At 67.9% G+C, this 15,590-nt stretch overlaps 2 protein-coding genes across 6 annotated transcripts in view; one reads left to right on the forward strand and one right to left on the reverse strand.

The window, feature by feature from the left end:
• Positions 1–15,590, forward strand: part of COL9A3 (collagen type IX alpha 3 chain) — an 18,803-nt gene continuing 3,213 nt past the window's right edge. The window contains exons 1-29 of the mRNA XM_088026662.1: positions 1–84; positions 395–712; positions 1,916–1,951; positions 2,714–2,785; positions 3,333–3,386; positions 4,075–4,110; positions 4,362–4,385; positions 4,616–4,669; positions 5,049–5,102; positions 5,470–5,511; positions 6,555–6,611; positions 6,974–7,027; positions 7,629–7,682; positions 7,984–8,037; positions 8,285–8,338; positions 8,820–8,873; positions 9,493–9,546; positions 10,213–10,266; positions 10,358–10,411; positions 10,534–10,578; positions 10,678–10,731; positions 10,821–10,874; positions 11,352–11,405; positions 11,511–11,582; positions 13,783–13,818; positions 14,268–14,312; positions 14,959–14,991; positions 15,118–15,264; positions 15,403–15,457. Of these exons, the coding sequence (XP_087882788.1) occupies positions 1–84; positions 395–712; positions 1,916–1,951; positions 2,714–2,785; positions 3,333–3,386; positions 4,075–4,110; positions 4,362–4,385; positions 4,616–4,669; positions 5,049–5,102; positions 5,470–5,511; positions 6,555–6,611; positions 6,974–7,027; positions 7,629–7,682; positions 7,984–8,037; positions 8,285–8,338; positions 8,820–8,873; positions 9,493–9,546; positions 10,213–10,266; positions 10,358–10,411; positions 10,534–10,578; positions 10,678–10,731; positions 10,821–10,874; positions 11,352–11,405; positions 11,511–11,582; positions 13,783–13,818; positions 14,268–14,312; positions 14,959–14,991; positions 15,118–15,264; positions 15,403–15,457 (1,858 nt within the window). The remainder of the gene's footprint in view (positions 85–394; positions 713–1,915; positions 1,952–2,713; positions 2,786–3,332; positions 3,387–4,074; positions 4,111–4,361; positions 4,386–4,615; positions 4,670–5,048; positions 5,103–5,469; positions 5,512–6,554; positions 6,612–6,973; positions 7,028–7,628; positions 7,683–7,983; positions 8,038–8,284; positions 8,339–8,819; positions 8,874–9,492; positions 9,547–10,212; positions 10,267–10,357; positions 10,412–10,533; positions 10,579–10,677; positions 10,732–10,820; positions 10,875–11,351; positions 11,406–11,510; positions 11,583–13,782; positions 13,819–14,267; positions 14,313–14,958; positions 14,992–15,117; positions 15,265–15,402; positions 15,458–15,590) is intronic.
• TCFL5 (transcription factor like 5) overlaps positions 14,643–15,590 on the reverse strand; it is a 17,780-nt gene continuing 16,832 nt past the window's right edge. For all 5 annotated transcript variants that reach the window (XM_088026837.1, XM_088026835.1, XM_088026833.1 and 2 more), the window contains one exon: positions 14,643–15,435. The gene's annotated coding sequence lies outside the window, so the exon portion shown is untranslated. The remainder of the gene's footprint in view (positions 15,436–15,590) is intronic.

A 15,590-nucleotide genomic window follows, 5' to 3' on the forward strand; every position in this document is an offset into this window, starting at 1 on the left:
ATGGCCGGAGCCCCCACACTGCTGCTCCTGCTCGGGCAGCTCCTGGCCGTGACCCTGAGCACGGCACAGGTGAGCGAGGCGCAGGTGAGCGCGGGGCTGGAGCGGCGCGCTGGGCTCGCACCGGGGACCGGCGGCCGGGGTGGGAGTCTGGGGCTCTGAGGGGGGGACGTCGAGCCGCGCGGCCCGGGGACCACCCTCCCCCCAGCCACCCTGGGCCAGCGAGTGAGCCTGAACTCGAGGACGCTTGGAGAGCCGCGCAGCCCTCGAGCCCGTGGCCGGCCGAGACGCATCGTGGATGAGCCCAGGACGGTGCCCTGTCCTTGCCTGGCTGGGTCGGCTGCTGCCAGTGCCACCACCCCCACCAGAGAGGCACAATGCCGCCTTTGTTCCCTGAGGCTCCCGTGGGGCCGTGGCCCAGCCCCTCCCGGCCCGAGGATGGAGGCAGCAGATACTGCCGGCCCCAGGCTCTGGGGGGGTCTCTGAGGCAGGCTTGGTTTGGGGGGCCGCTGGAGCCAGGCCCCAGCTCTGTTCCCGACCCAGAGAGGGGACACTCTGTTGGGCTGACCTGAGGCTGCCCAGGGGGACCTGCCCCACGGGTGAGGGCGGGACAGCACAGCTGCATAATGACATTTCTCCATTTCAGAAAGTGGGACCCCAAGGCCCCCCTGGCCCCCAAGGGCCCCCTGGGAAGCCAGGCAAGGATGGCATTGATGTAAGTTGGGGTGTTCGGTGGGGTTCTAGTCCGGCCCCAATTTCCCTGAGCCCCAGACCTGATGGAGACAAAACCAATGCCCACCTCCCAGGGCTGGCAAAGGGGTACGGGTCCTGCTCAGTTCACCCCACCGGGATTGTGCCCCCAGAGCAGGGGGAGGGGGCGCTGCACAGTAGTCTTTGGACTAGAACTGTGGGCACTGAGGTGTGTGCCTCTGGGTCCCCAGAGGGTCCACGGCGGTGGAGGTGCAGGGCCTGGCTCCCTGGGTGGGTCTCGTTGGAGGCCGCTTGGGGCTGGAGCCAGCTTCGGAGGGGGCTTGGGGGCTGGCTCTGCCCCAGAGGTGGCGTCCTCCATGGGTGTCCCAGGTCACGTGTGGCCCAATCCTGCAGCTTGCCTCCCCCAGGACTGTCTGGGGTGAACCCCCAATCCAGCCACCTCCATGAAAGGTAGGGGCCTGCTCCAGGCCTCTCCTTACCCATAATGTACCACAGGAGCCCCACCTTGACTAGCCCTGAGCCTCTGAGTCCCCCAGGCCCTGGATGGCCCCAAGTCTCCTACCCACCCCAACCCTGGCCGGCCCGGACCCACGGGGTGCTCAGCGACAGCCCTGCAGGGTGGAGGCAGAGAGGGGCAGGACAGCCCAAGGCTGGCCCCTATGCCCCTCCCACCAGGGCTGGGCCCCTGGCCCCCCAGGACTCCCGGGCTGACAGGAGTCAAGTTGAATTGTTCCTTCTGGGGAGGCCTCCCCTTAAAAACCTGGCCTGCAAGCCTCAGTCAAAGGGTGTCAGGTCTAGTGGCCACGGGGGGTGGGGGGCTGGGGTGCCTCCTTGGGCCTCTGCGAGTCTGGGAGACTCCCGCCCTGAATCAGGTGGGAGCAGGAGGCCTCTCCGTGCCCACAGCCCGCCTTCTGAAGCTTCTTGGGCTGGTGGGGGGGGGGGGGGGGCGGGGCTGTGGGACACGTTCCTTTCGCTTCGGGAGGTGGTGCGCCCGCTGCCCTCAAAGGGTATGTGGGCCCTGTAGGGGCTGAGCCCCAGCTGTCCGACTCCCCCGCCCCGCCCCACTCCCGCCTCTGCGCCTAGCCACACAGGGGAGGTGCCCCCTAAATGTGGGTGGGGTGGGGGTGTTCTTGCATCGTCTCCTGGGGCCTCCCAGGCCTGGGTTTTCAGGAGACGCTGCTCACATGTGGGTGTCTTCCCTCTGCAGGGAGAAGTTGGGCCTCCGGGTCTGCCCGGGTCCTCGGTGAGTGTCCCAGCTCCAGCGAGGGGAGGGGTGGACCTAGAACAGAGGGGTCATTGACACCCCTTTCCACTACACCGGGCCCTGGGTTGCCTGCCAGGCGGGAGGCCTCAGAGGCCTCAGAGCAAGGGCCTGGCTAGGAAGTGGGTGGGAGGGGGTGTGTGTGGGATTCAGGGTATCTCTGGGTGGGGTCCGGCCTGGAAGCCGCCTTTGTGCCAGGCCCGCCAGGTGCCACAGTGAGCTTCCCCAGAGCTGTTCAGGCTTGGGAACGGAGGGTCCTGGGGGCACACAGGCAGTCCCACAGAGGGACCCACTGGCCCTTAGCTGGGGCGGCCAAAGCATCAGGTGAGCAAAGCATCCAGGTGAATGTCCTATAGGTGTGATTGGGCAAGGGGGGCAGCTGGAGAGGGCGGTGGCTGGGGCCCATGGCGGGGGGCGGGGGGCCGGTCTGCAGGAGAGCAGGCAAGGGGGGCAGCTGGAGAGGGCGGTGGCTGGGGCCCATGGCGGGGGGCGGGGGGCCGGTCTGCAGGAGAGCAGGTAAGGGGGGCAGCTGGAGAGGGCGGTGGCTGGGGCCCATGGCGGGGGGCGGGGGGCCGGTCTGCAGGAGAGCAGGCAGGGCCAGGCCTCTGGTGGACAGGAGCCGATCTCTAGTTGCTGGGCGGTGCCCCAGCTGGAAAGCCCTTCTCTTATTGGTGAAGGCCAAGGCTCTGGGCCGGACCTGCTCTCAGGCCTCTGCCCGCTCCCCACCCCGCCCCCTTCCTCCAGGGACCAAAAGGGGCCCCAGGGAAGCCAGGGAAACCGGGAGAGGCTGGGCTGCCAGGACTGCCTGGAGCGGACGTGAGTGTGCCTGCCCCTCCCCCCTCCCGAGAGCCCCCTCTTCTGGGCCCCTCTGCCCCGCTCTGAGCCTGGACCTGGAGGGGTTTGAGCCCTGGAGTCGAGTTTAGTTGCTGTTCCCCAGCTGTGCGTGCTCTGTCCCCAGAGTGTCCGAATGTCCCCCGGCAGGCTCTGCTGGCCTTGAGCCCAGAGCCTGTAGTGCCCGGCCACGGCTGGCCAGGGCAGAGCCGGCCCACAGCAGAGGTGAAAACGCTGCTGGCTCGTCTTCCCTGGACCAGACGCCCCTTATCCAGGCCGCTCTGAGCCCCAGGCTGGCCCCAGGACCACTCTCAGAGCAGGGATCTGAGACATGAGCTCCCTGGCCTGGGGGACCCCCCAGCTCCTCACGCCCCCAGAGCCTCGGGCCCTGCAGGTGGACGGCGGGCGGGCTGGAGCCAGGGGGGCCACATGCAAGGCCCTCCTCAGCCTCTGGACCCATTTTAGTTAGGGAAGTGCCCTCAGTGGGGCCTCCCGTGTGGCCCCTCGAGCCCTCCTCTGCCTCTCTCCCCAGGGCCTGACAGGGCAGGACGGACCACCCGGCCCCAAGGGCGCACCTGGAGAGCGGGTCAGTGCTGCCCCGCACGCGAGGGTTCGTCTCGGGGGGTCCCCGGCTGGCGGGCCGGGCTGAGCGCGCTCTGTCCACAGACTGGCCGTGCTGTTGGGCCCGTGTCTGTGGGGAGGCACAGGGCTGCAGAAAGGCAGGTGGGCACAGGGTGGCCCGTCCCACACTGGCCTCTGGTCATGGTTGTCCTCGCGTTCAGTCGGGTTGGGGGATGACCAGCCTTCTGTGCTGCCTCCTTCTGGGAAGAGGGGAGGGAGGGGCAGCTGCAGGCTTTCTGTAGGGAGCCCCTGGAGGAGCCCCCTCCAGTGCCAGGACCATGTCTTCTGGACACAAGGCCGCAGGAGGCCCTGGCTGCCTGGGGTCCCGGGCTCCCTCAGTCACCAGAGCCAAGCGTGGCGGCCCTTCTGTGGGGCTCAGGGAGGCCTGGTGCTGGGCCTTCCCGCCGGCCTGGCCTGCCTGCTCCGTGAGGCTTTCTGCATCCACTTCCAACAGAGTCTGGATCTTCCTCAGCACGGCTGTTGGCAGAAGACCTGTTCTGGGCCACTGGGGCATCCGGGGTCCCCCCTGGGCCTCAGTCTTCTGTAAAACGGAGATGCCCCCCCCCAAGAGTGGGGGAGGGGAACAGGTTTGCTCTCAGAGGCCTGGGAGCCTGGGCCCAGCCCGCTCCTGACACCCTGGTTTCCTTCTGCAGGGAAGTCTGGGACCCCCAGGGCCTCCCGGGCTGGGGGTAAGTACCGTGTCCTCCTGCAGCGGGACCGACCAGGGTGGGGAGGCCCTCCGGGAACCTGTCCAGCCCCCTTGCCTGCCAGGCTGGCTCCTGGGCCATGCCCTCTCTCCCCCAGGGAGGGTCTCCTGCACCCGGCGCTCACCCCCTGAGGTGCTCCCGCCCTGCGCCCCACCTGTCTTGGGGAAGGGGTGGGGTGGCAGGCAAACCTATCCCGTCCCTGGCAAGTTCTGACCCAGTGCTTGGCATTGCAGGGCAAAGGCCTCCCCGGACCCCCCGTGAGTACTGACCACCCTCACGGCCCCCGTCCCAGCATACCCACCACACTCAGAGCCAAGCTGGCCGCCAGGTCCCAAACCGGGGCTGGGGTGGGCCTCCTCAGGGGCAGCCACCTGACCGGCTGCCCGGGGTTGCTGTCCCTTCAGAGAGGGCAGACCAGCACTGCGTGGGGTCCTCAGAGCTCTGTGGGTACAGACCCCGTGTCTCACTCCCTTACCCCCCCCCCCAGGGAGAGGCAGGAGAGAGCGGTGTCCCAGGTGGAATGGGCCTCCGGGGCCCCCCGGTGAGTGGCTGCCCCTGACCCTCCCCCACTGCTCAGAGCAGGGCCCTGGCCGTCAGGACACCCCCAATCCAACCACCAAGGGCTCTGCCCCTCTTTTCTCCTTCCCTCCCCCTCCTCCCCCTCCCCCCATCTATCCCTCCCCCCTTTCCTTTCTTGGTGGCCTTGACAGACGCCCTGATTGACCCTCAGGGACAAGGACAGACTAGGCCTCGGGAGGCACCGTGGACACCAGCCCAAGTCCAGGGCAGGGGGAGGCAGGCAGAGTGGGGTATCCCCATAAGGGCACAGGGGAGGGAGGCTTCTCTCTGGAAGTAGCTGGTCACCTCTCCTTAGGTGGAGGCTGGTCCTGCTCCACCTAACGTTGTAATCTGCCCCCCAGGGACCCTCTGGACTACCAGGCCTCCCCGGCCCTCCGGGACCTCCTGGACCCCCGGTAAGTATGGGACAGGGGGCGCCAGAGCTGCTCTGGGGGAAGTGCCGGGCATGGTGGGCTTGACTTTCCCGTCCCCCAGGGCCCCCTGCCCCGAACCCACGCCCATGTGCACTCCCGTCCGCTTCCCAGACGTGCGCGGAGCCCAGGGCCACGGCGGCGGCGGCTGGGTCAGCTGACGTGGGGGGGGGGGACAGGGCTCGGACCGGTGGCCACTCTGCCCCAAAGGCAGCGGTCTCCGTCCTCGTTGGTGCCCAGCACAGGCCACTGCAGGGGAGGCAGGGCCTGAGCCCTCTGGCAGGCCTGTAGGGGCGGGTGGCAGGGAGGGAGGGGAAGGGCAGCGTCAAAGTCAGCTGTCTTCGTGTTCCAGGGTCACCCAGGGGTCCTCCCTGAAGGCGCCACCGACCTCCAGGTAGGTGCTCGCAGCCATTTGTGAAGGGGGCTGGTGTGCCCCACCCACTGCCTCCGGGACCCATGTGGAGAGGGGCCCGTCCCCACCCGCAGGAGGGCAGGGATGGGGGCCCGTGCCGGTGGCACCAGCTCTGGACACAGCCACCCTGCGCCCTGGCCGCGTGCAGCAGTGCCGATCTGAGCGGAGCGCGATGGAGCTGTCAGCTGGCCAGCCCCTCCGTGGTGCGGCCACATTCTGAGTGCCCAGCCACACGTGGCCAGTGTCTGCTACTCTGGGTGGTGCAGGCATGGTGTCTCGGCCACATAGAAGGCTCTGGACTAGTGTCTCTTCGTCCTTGAGCTTTGTCACTCCTGGAAAGAGACAAGCAACGTCTGGGTGGCCCCGGGGCTTTCTCCGCGGTGTGCAGCTGGTCCCGGAAGGGTCAGCCTCTAGCTGGCATGCAGAGGTCTTGCACTCCTGCAGGAGGCCAGCCCCACTGGACCCGTTGGTGTCCCAGAGGGAGGGTTTAGGGATCTTGCAGGATCAGGAGAAGGGCTGGGCCCCGGGCGTCGGGCCAGGCAGGAGCGGCGAGGGCGGAGACGGATGGCCCTGGCTCTGTGCCAGATTAGCTGTGGAATGATCCAGAAAACCCAGTGCGGTCCCTTGGGTTTCACCGTGCCCCTGGGCGTGGAGCATCCCGTCTGCGCCTGCAGGACACCCGTCCTAAAGCACATCTGTGCCCTGAAGAGAAGCCTGGCCTGAAATTGGCTGCAGGCCCCCCTGGGAAGCCAGCAGCCACTGTTGCTAAACGTCCGCTGAGAAAGGGGAGCCGGCTCTGAGCAGGAGGCCGTGAGAGGCCAGGCAGCCGAGGGCTGGCTCCGGGCAACGCCTCCCTGCACCCCACAGCTGCACCGAATGAGGCCCTGTCTGGGGTCCCAGGAGGCCGTGGTGTGGCCCGAGGCCCCCTTCGCTTGGTGGAAGGGCCCATCTCAGGGCCCCTGGGTGCCGAACCCTGCCAGGTCCTGGGCTGTCCGGAGGGCTCTGACCACTCTGTCTTCCAACAGTGCCCGGCCATCTGCCCACCAGGCCCTCCCGGTCCCCCAGGAATGCCAGGGTTCAAGGTGAGCAGTGGCCACAGGGTGGCTGAGCCCCCTCCACGCCCCGCAGGAGGAGGCAGCCTGGTCCAACGTGGGCCTTGAGATCTAGAGGGGAGTTGGGGGCACATGAGGGTCCAGAAGGTCTGCCCTAGTTGTTGCAGGAAGAAAGGAGGGCTGGCTTCCGGCCCAGCCTGGAGGCCCCGCTCTGGCCCCCTCCCCCGTTCCACAGTGGTAACCGCTGGGCACTGGTGTGGCCACCAGGCCTGGGAGGCCCTGCCCAGTCTTGACCAGGCCTCAGTTTCCCCACCTGGGCTGGTGGCCGTGCAGGCCTCTATTCAGGGCTGCTGGGGATGGGCTGTGACTCATGGCTCACCTCTGGCTTTCAGGGGCCCACCGGCTACAAAGGGGAGCAAGGAGAGGTCGGCAAGGGCGGCGAGAAGGTGAACACGGACTCTGGGGGGGTGTTGGCAGGAGGGACGGGTGCTTGGCTCTGGGGGGACGGCTGGGGCCCCACAGGTGGGGGGTGGGGGGGTGAGGGAGTACTGGCTGCGTCTGGGACACACTGTGTACTCGACCTCTGAGGGGCCTGGCTGGTCAGAGCCGGGTGATCTGGGGCAGGGTCTCTGGACAGACCCCCTCCTGCCTGGTCTCGTGTGAAGTTCCCTGAGCTCAGGCGGGCCCCCCTGGTGGCCGGAGAAGTGTCTCTGGGAGGCCCCCGCCACCCTCCTACCCCTGTGGCCACTGCCCGTGGAGGATATGTTTGTCCGTACGCACGGGCTTCAGGTAAGGCTGGGTACGTCTCTAGCCGGTGAGGTCGCAACAGGGCTGACAGAAGGACCCACGCCAGCCAGGCAGAGGCTTCTGGGAAAGGCTGGGGGTCTCTCTCTCTCTAGAGGAGGCCAGTACCCCTCAGCCTCAGAGGCTCGGTATGAACAGGGCAATGGCCCCTGCTGCATGGGCTCGGGTGGGGGACCAGTGGGCGCGGAGAGGTGCTGCAAGAGCTTGGGCTGACCCAGCTCACCCCCTTGACCTCCATTGCAGGGTGATCCTGGCCCCCCGGGGCCTGCTGGCATCCCAGGCACTGTGGGGCTGCAGGTGAGGAGGGGGAGGGGCTGGACGGGGCACGGAGGTGGGATCGGAGCCCCTCGGACTGCATGGGGCTGCAGGGGATGGTCTAGCAGGTGCCTGCCGCGGCGTACTGGGCCAGGGTCCTGCCTCTGCCAGGCTGCAAGTCCCAGGGCCTGTGGCCCCCTCCCCCTCCAGGGCCTGGCCTAAGGTCAGGTGCTCCTAGGGAAGACTGTGGGGCCCTCAGTGGCTCCCAGGGGGCGTGTCGTCCCGGGTGGGGGGGAGGCAGGCTGCCGGCCCAGGCCCGGCCTTTCCAGCTTTCTCCTCACAGGGGCCTCGGGGCCTTCGAGGCCTGCCAGGGCCGGCTGGACCCCCAGGGGACAGGGTAAGTCTGCCAGCCCCACATCAGCGCAGGCCGTTGTGGGAGGCCACCTCCAGATGGGGAGGGCTGCTGGGGAGCCAGAGAGGAGACCCTGGGAAATGGGGGAGGAGGGAGGGCTTGGGACCACTGGGTGGCCAGTGGGGAGGGGCCTGCTGGGGGGTGTTTGGTTGGGGCTGCTGGAGGCAGGTTCTCTCTGGATGGAGCCAGGTCCCCTGAGGGATGCTGGCCAGACACCCCCTTTCCTTCACAGGGTCCCGTTGGATTCCGAGGGCCGCCAGGGATCCCAGGAGCCCCCGGGAGAGTGGTATGTGTACATCTGGGGGTGGAGGGCAGGCCTGTGCAGGCCTAGGCTCTCTGTCCCCTTTCCTCCTCCGCACTCAGGGGCCTCCCCCCGTCCCACTGGGCTGCGCTGTGCTGGCCCTTCCCGGGGCTGAGTCCCCTCAAGGGCACGTACACCCTGGGCACGCCTGAGCAGGTGGCCGTGGGCACACTTGGGGGGGGACACACCTGGAGGGGTGGGTTGAGTTTACCAGAAGACCCTGTTTTTGGCGGGAGATTGGTATTCTTCTCTCTGGACATGCGTGAGGTACGGTCAGCACCCCTGGCCTCTGTGACCCTCAGCAGCATCAGCCCCGCTGCCTCTGAGCACTTCGCGCGCCAAGCCTGGCCAGTCTCACGTCAGTCCAGCTCTCCCACCTTCTCGAGTTGTTAACTTTCTGTACCGTCTCCCACCCCCCACCCCCCACCCCCCACCCCCCACCCCCCACCCCCCACTGTCATTTCAGGGTGACAGAGGCGAGAGGGGCCCAGAGGGTTTCCGCGGCCCCAAGGGTGACCTTGTAAGTAAGAGAACCTTGCTTCTCTGGGTCCTTCCTCCAAAGAACCTGATCGGGGTGGGGGGGACACCCAGTTGGCACATGCCAGGGGTGGGGGCCTGCCCTTTCCTGGGGGGGGTATGTCACTGGACAGCAGCTGCGCCTGGCCGGCGGGGTTCCTGGGCAGGTCTCCTGGGGGCTCTAACGAGCTCGTGTCTGGCGGCAGCTGACACACATCCAGCTGAGACGCTCTGGGCCGTGCCAGACCTCGGGCCAGGGTTGTCCCGCTATGAAATGGAATAACAGAGAAAATGCCTCTTGGGTTGGGTGGGTGAACATAAGCTGAGAGATGATCAAGCAACTGGGGTGACTGTCCCTAAGCTGTCATTTGCCTGTGGTCACCTTCAAACCGGCCTCTTTGTGCCCTGGACTGAGCCCAGCGGCCACAGGATGCGAAGCTAGGTCCCAGCTTGACAAGCCTTTCCCCTGGTGTTGGGATGGGCCAACGAAGCTGTCCCCCAGCCCTGGGCACATACCCGGAGTCCAGCGTCCCCGGCCCAAGCGTGCCTGGGAACGAGGGGCATCGTCCACGAGGAGCATCCCTCAAGGTCCCCCCAGATGCAGTGGTTTGTGTGTCTTTCAGGGCAGACCTGGTCCCAAAGGAGTCCCTGGGGTGGCGGGGCCGGGCGGAGAGCAGGTGAGTACCCACGGCTGCCCACGCGCTGGGCGAGCAGGCCGTTGCTGCCCTGATGGCTTCCGTCACCTGCAGCTGCCCCCCCGACCCCGGAGAATCCTTCTCCTTCAACTGCGGGGTGTCCCCGGCCGGCGTGGGGCCCCCCGTCGGCCCCCCGGAATCTGCACGGGGCCGCGCATGCCACACACAGGTGGAGGGTCTTAAGTGCCTCTGCCTTCTGGGGGCGTGGAGCCAGGAGGGCTCTGAGGCTCCTGGGGCACTGTGCCCCCTCATCCCGCGCTCAGCCCGCACCTGCGCTCCCTCCCGGTCCCCTCCTGACCCGCCCTCGAGCACGGGGGGACCCTGTGGGCCCCTCTGGCCTCCTCCCCTGGGGAAGCAGGACGAAGGGAGGGACCTGAGGGAGGCCGTGTGCACTCCTGCTGGCTCCCCAGCCTTTTCCCTCACCTGTGACACAGGCCACGGGGCAGCATCCTTGCGGGCGGGTGGGGGACAGCACGTGGCCTGACAGGCCCTTCACAGCCGGGCACCAGTGACCTCGGCTGCAGAGTCTGAGGGCAGCCCGGGTCACCGTGTGGCCGCTGCGCTGTGTGACCACAGATACGGCCCGGGGCCCGGGGAGGAAGGGCTAAGGAGGGGCCCGCCGGGCCTCACGCCGCCCCCTGTCCCCAGGGTACTCCAGGCAAGGATGGCCGGGATGGCGTGCCGGGCCTGGACGGCGAGAAGGTTGGTGTTGGGCCGGCGGCCTACAGGGCAGGGAGGTCTGTGGGGGTTCGGCCTCCCGGGCCTCAGCAGCCTGTCCCCCGATCCTCCGCAGGGAGAGTCTGGTCGTAACGGCGCCTTAGGAGAGAAGGGTCCCAACGGGCTGCCGGTGAGGGCACGGGGCTTCCTTCGGTGCCCCTGGGGTCCCGAGCGGGGGCTTGTGCAGGGGGAGGTGCCCCTTGGGGGGTGCTCTGCCGCGGGCTCGGCAGCCCTGACCTCTGACTTGCGCAGGGCCTCCCGGGACGAGCAGGGTCCAAGGGCGAGAAGGGAGAACTGGTATGTGGCTTCTTGGTCCTGTGGGGGGCGGGCAGGGGCAGCGCCCGGGCCTGGACGGAGGGGCCGTGTGGGCACTCAGGGCTCTCCCGTCCTGTGCAGGGCCGAGCTGGAGAGCTGGGGGAGGCCGGCCCCTCAGGAGAGCCTGGCATCCCAGTAAGTGTGCCCACCTTCCCCGCCCCCCGCCCCCCGCCCCCATGTCCGCGGACCCCGCTGACACCCACACTCCCCTTCTCCTCGTGCAGGGAGACGTCGGTGTGCCTGGGGAGCGTGGTGAGGCTGGCCACAGGGGCTCGGCGGTGAGTGAGGGGGTGCCGTGTGGCCCAGGGGTGGGCCCGGAGGCCTTGCCATGTGACCGGGTCTCTGCAGGCTGGGGAGGCGTTTGGGACGCATCCGTGGGCTGACCCCGCAAAAGCCGAGAGATGGTGAGGGCCAGGCCCAGCTGTTCTGTGCTTGAGACCTCTGTGCCCAGGGCCTGAGTCACCACGCCTGGCCGAGGACAGCGGCCCGGCCTCGGGCTCCACGAGGCGCAGTGGGAGCTGCCCACTTCTTAAGGACACCAGCCCTGGGGACCCCAGCAGCCCCAGCTGTGCGTGCCTGGCTCCCAAGACTGATGCGTGGGATCTGAGGGCGAGCCTGAGCTCTACAACCCCCCAGCTGCCCCCGACCAGGCCCCCCACCTCTGTTGGGCCCGACGGCTGGGGACTGGCTCCTGGGTTTGCCGAGCGTCCCCCGGGCAAGCAGAGCGGGACTCACTCCCTCCTCCTCTCTTGCAGGGGGCTCTGGGCCCGCAAGGCCCTCCTGGAGGCCCTGGAGTCCGAGGCTTCCAGGTGGGTGAGGTTTAGGTCAGGGAGCCGAGGGGGGCCTGCCGGGCGGGGGGCGGGGTCTCCCTGGGCTCCCGCCTGGGTGCCGACTGGCCGGGTCCTTGTCTGTAGGGCCAGAAGGGCAGCACGGGCGACCCTGGCCTGCCGGGCCCCCAGGGCCTCCGTGGTGGCACTGGTGACCTGGTGAGTGGCTGTCTCGGCCCTCCCCCTCCCCCCCTCCCCCTCCCCCGCCCCCCTCCCCCGCCCTCCCCCGTCCCCGTCTCCCCTCCTCTCCCTCCCCTCCCCTCTCCTCCCTCCCCCTCCCCTCCCTCCTCCCCCTCCCTTCCCTCCTCCCCTTCCCCTCCTCCCCCCTCCCCTCCTCCCCCTTCCCCTCCTCCCCCCTCCCCTCCTCCCCCTTCCCCTCCTCCCCTTCCCTCTCCTCCCCTCCCCCTCCCCTCCCCTCCTCCCCCCCCTACCCTCCTCCCCTTCCCCTCCTCCCCCCTCCCCTCCTCCCCCCTCCCCTCCTCCCCCCTCCCCTCCTCCCCCCTCCCTTCCCCTCCTCCCCCCTTCCCCTCCTCCCCTTCCCCCCTCCCCTCCTCCCCTTCCCCTCCTCCCCCTTCCCCTCCTCCCCTTCCCCCTCCTCCCCCTCCTCCCCCTCCTCTCCCCCCTCCTCCCCTTCCCCCTCCCCTTCCCCCTCCTCCCCCCTCCTCCCCCCTCCTCTCCCCCCTCCTCCCCTTCCCCCTCCCCTTCCCCCTTCCTCCCCCTCCTCTCCCCCCTCCTCCCCTTCCCCCCTCCCCCCTCCTCCCCTTCCCCCCTCCCCCCTCCTCCCCTTCCCCCCTCCCCCCTTCCCCCCTCCCCCCTCCCCTCCCCCCTCCCCCTCCCCCCTCCCCCCTCTCCCCTTCCCCTCCCCCTCCTCTCCTCCCCCTCCTCCCCCTCCTCTCCTCCCCCCTCCTCCCCGCTCCTCTCCTTCCCCCCTCCCCCTCCTCCCCTCCCCCCTCCCCCCTTCCCCTCCTCCCCCTCTCCCCCCTTCCCCTCCTCCCCCTCTCCCCCCTTCCCCTCCTCCCCTCTCCCCCTTCCCCTCCTCCCCTCTCCCCCCTTCCCCTCCTCCCCTCTCCCCCCTTCCCCTCCTCCCCCCTCCCCCTTCCCCTCTCCCCTCTCCCCCTTCCCCTCCTCCCCTCTCCCCCTTCCCTCCCCCCTTCCCCCCTCCCCTCTCCCCCTTCCCCTCCTCCCCTCTCCCCCTTCCCCTCCCCCTTCCCTCCCCCCTTCCCCCCTCCCCCCTCCCCTCCCCTCCCCCTTCCCCCTCCTCCTCCTCCCCTCCGCCTCCTCCCCTCCTCCCTTCCCCTCCGCCTCCTCTCCTCCTCCTCCTCCTCCCCGTCCCCTCCCCCTCCTCCCCTTCCCTCCCCCTCCTCCTCCCCTCCCCTCCCTCCCCTCCTACTCTCCCCAGCCCCCACAGGGTAGACACACACTGCCAGCCATCCCAGTCAGGTGCTCCAGGCTCCGGGTGGGGGGTGTGGAGCCAAGGGGAGGGCCCCCAGCGTCATCTGTTGGGCTTTAGCCGAGGACTGCTTAACACACTAAATAAGTGTGAAAAGCACGGCTCTAAGCGCTACTGTCACTGCTTCTACCTTTCCTGGTGGTCTTGTGACAGTTGGTAGGTAGTCTCGCGGTGGAGTCCCTGTCGTCCAGGGACCGTCGGGCAGCACGGAGCCTGCTCAGATGCCTGCTCGGGGCCCCACGACAGCCGCCGCGCTTGCTGCCAGACTTCACCGCGGATGGGGAGGCCCAGGAGCCGGCCCAGACGTCCCGTCATCCCGGGGCGGGGGGAGCGGGTGGTGGGGGTGCACGGAAACCCCTGGCCTGTGGCAGGAAATCTCAGGCGCGGGGAGACTTGGCCAGGCTGCTGGGGGCTGTGCCCGCCCGCTACTTCCTGAATTCCCCCTCCTCATCTCCAGGGCGGCCACACCTCTGCCCCTTGGGCAAGTTCTCACTCCTGCTATTTGAGCAAATGGACTATTTTTATTTCCATGTTTTCCGGGTGATCCTGCAGTTCCCAGACATGTCCCTAGTCTCACAATCGGCCAGGAAGGTGGTGAATACGAGTTTTGAGCTCTTTGACTCAGCAGTTCCCCGCGGGAAATGACCCGCGCGCAGCCCGTGGTATTGGGAGCGATACCAGATTTGAGGAGGCCTGTGAAACAGTCCCGGCACCCTTGGTGGGATGCTCCACAGACCCTTAGACGACAGTTCTTTAGGAAGATTCGGGACGGGGCATGCACAGAACGCTGCGGCAGACCAGGAGCACGCCCGGGCAGGGCTGCTTCTCGTGGGCCCTGTGCTCTCGCAGCTTGGTGGGGGCTGCCTCGGACTCCCGGGTTCCCTCTAACACTCACCTTCTCTGTGCCAGGGCCCGGGAGGAGCCGCCGGCCCTAAGGGAGACCAGGTGAGTGGGCGCCCAGGGGTCTCAGGTCTGTTCTGTTTCTCTCCCTCCTTCATTTCCAGCTCTCCCTCAGGAACTCTGAGCGGGGAGGGGGGGGGCACTCTGGACACCCGGCCCCACTTACAGGGAGGCTGTGTTCCCGCTGACCTGGGAATGGGGCCTTGTAACAGCGGAGTCTGGGCCCCAGGCCTGTTTGTAGAAGGTACATTGTCTCGGGAAAGGCTTGGGGGCTGGGCCCGTGACCTCCGGTGGCCCCAGGCCCTCTTTGTATTGGCCGAGGACCTAGAACGATCTACAGCCCCCCAAGATTCTGCTTGGCAAGAAAGCCTCAGTGCACCCTGCCAGTCCCTGCCAGGTCCCCACCCTGGGCCTGGGGCTCCGGACACCAGCGCTCGAGCTTTGAGAACAGCTGGAGGCGGGATCAGCTCTGACCTTGGGGCGTGTTGTTTCAGGGCGTGGCAGGCTCCGATGGCCTTCCTGGGGACAAAGGAGATCTGGTGAGTGGGATTAAGTCGGCCTCACTTTTATCAACAGCTGAGAATGAACGAGTCCCGTTCAGGGATGGGGGTTAGTCTGCAGACCCAGGGAGTGTGGGAAGCCCCAGGGAGGCCGAGGCTGCGGGCCGAGGGCCCCATGACTGTAGCCAAGATAATCTCAGGGCTGCGTGTGCGTGGGTTCTTTTGGCAAATTCCTGGACAACCTTGACCAGCGGGACCCCGGCCCCGTCCCTGTTAATCTGATGGGGGCGGCAGTACCTGCCGCCTGGGAGCCCCTCTGGCTGGGACCACGTCCCTGAGGACGCAGCTGAAGGGCGCTGTAGGCACGGGGATGTTCAGACATCCATTATTTATTAGAATGATGATGACGGAGACAAGGAATAAACACGTGTAACAAAACGTGAACAGTTACTGAAAACACTCTTTAGGAAAATAAGTCACAACAACATCCGTGCACAGAACACAGTCCCAGCGAGATGAAAACTGTACCCGGGAGAGCGAAAGGGGGTCGCCACTCCGTGTCCTGAAGCAGTCAGAGGGTGGTTTCTTGGCGGTTTCCCGCCCTCCCCAACTCCCCCTGCGCTAGCCTGGCTCTTCGGCAGTGAATGCCCACCCGACTAAGAGCCAAACAACTGCTCTCTCGCAGGGGCCCGGTGGTCCGGTTGGACCCAAAGGAGAGGTAAGTGGTCGTCAGCCGCCCCAACAACACAGTCCAAGGAGACGCCAGGCCGGCCTGTGGCGTGTGGGGGGCGGCAGCTGCTGGGCACTGCTCACCTCCGACCCACCTCGGCCTCTCTTCCTCTAGTCCGGCAGTCGAGGGGAGCTGGGCCCGAAGGGCATCCAGGGTCCCAATGGCACCGGCGGTGTCGAGGGCCTCCCGGGCCCTCCCGGCCCTGTGGGCTTCCCGGGGGTACAAGGCGTGCCTGGCATCACCGGGAAACCCGGAGTCCCGGTACGTCTTTCCCTTTGTTGAGGGCAGTGTTCGTTGGCATTGGTCACTTTCCCGAGACTGATGGCGGGGCGGGGGGGGCGCCTCTAAGGGTGCTAGCCTGCCCCCAGTCTGCTGACGGACTCACGGGGTGAATTGCAGGGGCGAGAAGCCAGCGAGCAGCACATCAGGGAGCTGTGTGGAGGGATGCTCAGTGGTGAGTGCGCTCCACCCCTGCACACCTCGGGCCACCCACACCGCGGCCTCCTCCACCTCTTCCCCACCTGGGGCAGTGGGGGGGGGGCTCCCTCCACCCAGGCTGTAACACAGGCAGGGGCACGGTGGGGGTT

The sequence above is a fragment of the Eumetopias jubatus genome, unplaced genomic scaffold (genome assembly GCF_037043125.1).
Source record: "Eumetopias jubatus isolate StellerSeaLion01/CBP00866 unplaced genomic scaffold, mEumJub1_p1.0 scaffold_9, whole genome shotgun sequence".
Classification (NCBI taxonomy): domain Eukaryota; kingdom Metazoa; phylum Chordata; class Mammalia; order Carnivora; family Otariidae; genus Eumetopias; species Eumetopias jubatus.